This window comes from Leuresthes tenuis, unplaced genomic scaffold (genome assembly GCF_036924035.1).
Source record: "Leuresthes tenuis unplaced genomic scaffold, fLeuTen1.0.hap1 SCAF_6, whole genome shotgun sequence".
Classification (NCBI taxonomy): domain Eukaryota; kingdom Metazoa; phylum Chordata; class Actinopteri; order Atheriniformes; family Atherinopsidae; genus Leuresthes; species Leuresthes tenuis.
In genome coordinates this window covers 24,375,174-24,381,173 of record NW_027325360.1, presented here as the reverse complement: position 1 = coordinate 24,381,173, position 6,000 = coordinate 24,375,174, and the positions used below count along the sequence as shown (strand labels likewise).

At 38.1% G+C, this 6,000-nt stretch overlaps 1 protein-coding gene across 3 annotated transcripts in view; it reads right to left on the bottom strand.

Moving 5' to 3' along the window:
• Window positions 1-645: 645 nt before the first annotated feature.
• The window catches only part of adgrd1 (adhesion G protein-coupled receptor D1), a 29,580-nt gene continuing 24,225 nt past the window's right edge, over window positions 646-6,000 (bottom strand). For all 3 annotated transcript variants that reach the window (XM_072388366.1, XM_072388367.1, XM_072388368.1), the window contains 10 exons: window positions 4,612-4,715; window positions 4,280-4,391; window positions 3,813-3,966; window positions 2,219-2,285; window positions 1,915-1,981; window positions 1,675-1,766; window positions 1,435-1,561; window positions 1,302-1,343; window positions 1,086-1,178; window positions 646-993 (listed from right to left, as the gene is read on the bottom strand). In XM_072388366.1, coding sequence (XP_072244467.1) covers window positions 898-993; window positions 1,086-1,178; window positions 1,302-1,343; window positions 1,435-1,561; window positions 1,675-1,766; window positions 1,915-1,981; window positions 2,219-2,285; window positions 3,813-3,966; window positions 4,280-4,391; window positions 4,612-4,715 — 954 coding nt within the window. In that variant the 3' untranslated portion in view covers window positions 646-897. The remainder of the gene's footprint in view (window positions 994-1,085; window positions 1,179-1,301; window positions 1,344-1,434; window positions 1,562-1,674; window positions 1,767-1,914; window positions 1,982-2,218; window positions 2,286-3,812; window positions 3,967-4,279; window positions 4,392-4,611; window positions 4,716-6,000) is intronic.

Genomic DNA, 6,000 nt, shown 5'->3' with positions numbered 1-6,000 from the left:
GTCTTTAAGTTACTCTAAGTGGTGCTTTGTCAGATGCTGTGGTTATAAAATCAGGATTTTATGAGAACAAAGCAACAATCTGGAAATGCTTTAAGCGACCACAAAGTAACATGATCTGAATGTCTTAAAGCACTCCTTTTAAGTCGCAGTTTCTGACATTTTTAGTCATCTGGCAAAAAAACACGAAAACTGTGTAACTGGGAGCAGCTTTTTTGGAGAATTTTGCTATATTGATAAACACTGTCACTTTACTGTTTGCACAAAAATATGCAAAAAGATGGAATTTTGGAGCATATGCGGTGTTCCTAGGCTCATTGGATTCGATGTCCCAGTTGAACATATGTATTCAGAAGGGATTTGATCCCCAACTGCATTATCTGAGTGTGTTTGTCTATTTTTTTGAGAAGATCGATTTCATACAATTTCAGTCAATTTCACCTCTGAATGTGGCCTAAACAGTTGGATCAACAAGGACGCATGCTTGTGCCAAATCTGAATGGGAAGAGACTAAAAACCAGCCGCCGGCATAAACAGTGTAAAGAAAGACCATGCAACGGACAAATGGACATACTTAACTACTGAGTGTCTTTTGCAAACCCTGAACAACTCTCATGGATATCTCTGTCATATATCATAAAACACCTCTTCAGAAATAACTGCTATTGTTTTTGAGAACACAACATATTGTTTTGTAGGAGAATGGTAAGGCACAGTCTGAAGAGTCTGTTTGTCTTTAAGAGAAAAGCTATAATTCAGCTACAATTTGCTTCCTTTGTTATAACTTTCAATTAAGTTTATGAGTGTCCAATCTATTTCATGACGTAGTGGGACAATACTCTGGCCTGTGTTTGAGCCACAGACTGCCCTCCTGCCACAGACAAAAGCTAATTTGACTTTTTACATGGCGGAGAGGTCGATACGGTTGGCTGAGTTGGTGCTTTTGTCCCATGTATTCATCTTAGTGGGAGTCACACCCTCCTTGTGTCCATTCATCTGTATTAGAGGATAGAAAAGGAGAACATCAGGCATGTAAGTGTCAAACAGCTCTTTCTTGTCTTAGCAAATTGTCTAACAACAACACTTACAATATCAGAGTGGAATGGTTTCACATTGATGTTTCGGATGGAGCTGCTGGTAAGAGACCACACCTTAGTTTTGTGTTTGAATGCGGCTCTGACCTTCAGTAGAGAAATAAGACATAACATGCAAATATTTGTCAAGGACGGTTTAAGTTGAAGTCAAAGTAAACATCCCCCTCTCTTTCAAATAAGAATTACTTTAATGTTAAACTTTCAGGATACCTCAGAGTTCAGGAGGCAGTGAAACAAGAAGACAAAAAAACCCTAAAGAAAAGAAGGAAAACAACTTTTAGCCAATGTTTCACAAATGGCAGCAAACATTTGGCAAAAGAAAATATCAGAGTGACGAACTTACTTGTAATGAGTTGAATACAGCAAAAATATATAAGAATGCTAAAGAGTCTGTGTTGACAGCGAGAACACCAAAGATCCAGGAAATGCCTAATATGGGCAGGAGCACAGCCACTGCCTTGACCGTCAGCCTTGAAACAAACCACACGATAACCATTATTATATCATCAGCCTTAAAAAGTAATAATAACGTTCCTTTATCAAAATAATTAAAAACAACAAAAAAAAAACTAAATAAACTCACTTGACAGCATTGGCATCTCCATGAACTTTGTAATTCTCTCCGCTGATTCGAGATATGATCCTGGTCACAGATATCAGAATGCCAATATTCACCTGGGCATAAGGAAGTGAGTTAAATGCATCTACATGTATTATCGTTCCTCCATGAACAGATTTCAAGTTTACTCTGAATACATTATATAATGAAAAGTAGGTAACATAATAAAAAAATTTAAAAATGATTTTTTGGTAAAATCCTCACCACAATGACAAAAAGAACAGGGGCCACAAATGCCCAAATGGCTCCCTTCTCCAGTGATATCCAGCAGCTGAAACAGCAAAGGTAAGGACAGGAAAATAAATATTACTCCGTTTTCTCCTCCAAGTAATACAGCCATAATGGTGTAATGCAAATATGGAATGGCATACTGTCGACCTAAAAGCTTTTAGATTATATTAAACACAGTTGTTTGCAATTTCCTCTACTGGTGATGTCATTCTTATGCAATGACTTTAATGGAATCAAATGAATACCATACAATCCCACAAGTGGAGGTCATACTCACTTGTCAGCTTGACCATAACTGTCAAAGGCTGACGTTATGGACACCACACAGATCACAAGTGGAGAACCTGGCACAAAGACACAATTACGCGTTCATTATTGTAAAAGTAGCCATGACTGGATTTGTACTTGCTAGATAGTTGTGGGGTCTGGTGGCAAACTATTTCTTCTACTCATTTTGAACTCAGCATCTAAATATACTGATGACAAGTGCCACTCTTGTGATGTGACAACACTATCAATATGTGTGCTGTAAATTGAATTAATTACAGAAATCACAAATGTATTAGATAATTAATAATATCCACCAGTTGTCCAGTGGCTGTAATTAACTGAGGTTGCAGTCGCTGGACTACTGTCCAGATTTTTAATATGGACATAAAATACCATTAAAATACCTAAAAATATCTCCTTAAACGTCACTCCACATACAGCAAAAATTGGTTATTCTGCCATGCCTCAATTCCCTTAGCTTTAGCTCTGCTTCAAAATGGGATGTTTTAGGTGTTGGAGCTTTAAAAAACTCGAGTTTTTGGAAGGGAACAGTGGCTTTAGTGGCAGTGACATAAGTATGTCTGCAAAGGTAGAAGGAGAAAGATGACGCTGACACGCATGCTGGGACACTGTTGGTGGCAGTGACTGTGTAGCTCTCAGAAGTCCTGAAGGAATAACTGCAGAACAGTGGCGGTGTGCATTCCTCATGGGACTGAGCGTTGGATGGTTTCGTAGTATTTATTAAAGACCCATACCCTCTTCATATCAAACAAGACCTGGTATTCCAATTTTCTACAACATGTGGCCTTTAAAGCCTGCCTTCTTTATGGTCTTTATATCTATGGTTGCTGGCTAACAGACCTATTCTTTCTTGCTGTTTCCTTGCCTCGGCTTGTGGTTATAACTCCACAGGATACCTTTAATGAAAGCTGGGCCTAATGCAGTTACCAGTGACACAATACCGGTTTTATTTATCTACCATGCTACTTGCTCATTTCCCTGGAAAGAGGTATTTATACCTTAATGATTTGTTTTTTGGCTTATCAAAGCCCATAGTTTTCTAGAATTCTATACAACAAGAAAACTCTAACTTGTCATAATAACTAAGAACAGCTGGAGTTATTTCTGAAATGAACATTTATCTTTATCTATTTTTTCATAACAACCATAACTCTAGCTCTCAGACAAGTCTCAAGCACATTACTTGCAGATCACCGCACAAAATGAAAAAATTACTCTGGCCAGAGGAAAGGAAGTCATAAAAAAGGGATCGTTTTACATTAATGGGTTCAACATGTAAAAGAAAGTTTATACATTCCCCAGCCCGCAGCCAAAGACAGTATATATATGTCCCAAATTAGTTTTATTTGTCCATCAAACTCCAGTGCACTGAGATCAAGAGAAGCAAATGTTGTACTATAATGTTCTCAGTGCAAATTTATTGAACTTTGTTGGAGTTATTCACTTTTTAATAAGCATTATTTGACTAAGGAAAATTCAAGTCATGAGATGGAGGCTGGGCTATTGGATCAAACAAGGGATAGAGAAAAAGTAAAATATTATAGAATTAAGAAAGATATTCTCTCTCTGCCTTGACCTACCCCAACCAATGCCATAGTAGTAGAAGTGTTTGCTGCCTTCAGAGCCGAACACCTTTACCACCATACTATAGAGATGGAGGCCCTCCACCAGCATCCAGGCGAATGCACTCAGAAAGAAGAAGTGAAGTAGGACAGCCATGACCTTACAGGGTGGCTGGGAGACAAACATAACAAACAAATAAATTAATACATAGATAGATAAATGGATAAAAATCTTTCCTTTTTTTTTGTACAAAATGTTGTCACCTGGTAACAAATATCCAATATTACCCCAAAAATACTTTTTAGACCTTATAAATCTGACCATTGCTGATTTAAACATGTATATTAAAATCAACACAATTTTTAAAATCCTGTTCCCCATATGAATGATTCTAGAAAAATACAACCATCATCACATGCTGCAAACTATTGTAACCACCATGATCCTCTATAATGAAGAAGGTCTTGCAGTGAAGTGTACCAACCGTGGCTGGTTCAAAGCGAGCGCTGATGAGCAGTAAAATCTCAGCCACCAGGATGGCGAAGGACAAGTTAGCATGGATGTGGTAGCGTTGGTTACGGATGGTACTAACTGACCTGCAGAGCAGCAAAAAGACAACAATTTCCCATGACTTGGTACTTTTTTTTATATGAAAACAGAATATATAATACAGAAGCTCCTATAGCTACACAGTGTAGTGCACATAAAGCTAATACTGCCTACGTGTAAATCTGTTCATTAATAAAGAATGTGAAAACTGATGAAAATAAAAACATCCCGAAAAGTTACAGTCAGATTCTGACTGATATTACTCACGATAAGACTGCAAAAGTAACCAGAGTGATGGCAAGGCAGAAGATGGAAATTGAACACCCGACGTAACCAATGGTTGACAGTGCCACCTTGTGGCCGGTAGTGAGCTGTGTATAAAGACACATCACTGTCAACACTGGACAAGACAATGTGTAAAAGCCTTTTGGCCTAAATGGTACACACACATACAAAGCTAACGCAACCTGTTTAATTCTGCCTGCTTCATTATCCAGTAATATAAAAGTGGGTCTGTAAAGTTTGTTATAATGAGAACAAGGCTAACTCTCAGTAGGTAGTCTCATAGCTGTCCATGGTACATAAGCTCAGAATATTTAGTTTTATACTGTGTAAACAACAAAACACAGATGTTGGAAAAAGAGTGTTCCTTCATGATATTTGTTTGTTTTAATGATTTGTGAGGTTTTATGTTTCTCAAAAAGGATCACTGAAAAAGCAAGTGTGATTAGGATGACTGTACTTTTCATATGCACGCATCTATGAAAGTCTGGCCTTGTGCAATGATATTGATTTGGAGTTCAAGCTATTTTCAGGGCCTGGTTTAGATTCTCTATGAACTGTCTACACATGTGCCTTGTCATTATGAGGGCAGAGGAGTCTCAGCCTTCCAAAAAAGGGAGACGTGGGACGTTCCCTTGCAGCTGGGGGATGAGGCAGCCCACTAATTAGAGACCTGCTGTGAGAAAGTATAGCATCAAATATACTTCAGCTCACTTAGCTGCAAAAAAAGTCCACATTTCTATTTAAAGAAGCTTTTGTGGATGTCAGCCAGACACAAATGGCACATAATCTCTGTTACAAAAGATAGATGCTATATGCAGGTTTGGCATTCTCACTCACTCAACACTGCAGATTATGTGAATTTGTAAACTACTGTGCAGGACTTGTGTTCGAAAGTTTTTAAAGTAATACGTTTTAGTGCCTTGAGAGACCAGCTATGATCAAAGGCCCTAAAACCCATGAAGAGACTCAAAACAACCCCATTTAATCATGGCTGTCTCAATACCTGAGCGTAAAACCTCCAGTGAAACTGACACGGTGAGCGTGTAGGTCTGTCTGGACCTGACCAACAGGCAAGACGACAAATTACAGTAAAGGATTCTGACTGGCAGGCTACTGAGTGACTTCTCCAGTTATATTCCTTCAAATCTTTTCATTTTGTGTCATTATCAGGGGGAGGGATATTCTTTTACGAAAGAATAAATGACCAATGTCGAATGATGAATCTTAACGTCATTGATAGGATGATTTGCTACCAGCTGAACAGAGTTAGAGAGAAATAATCTTTTCAAATGTCCCAGTCAGTCATTGGAGTTTAGCAGAAAGCTAAAATACTTTTTGTATGCTTATGAATGTATTCTAAGAGCTGGATTT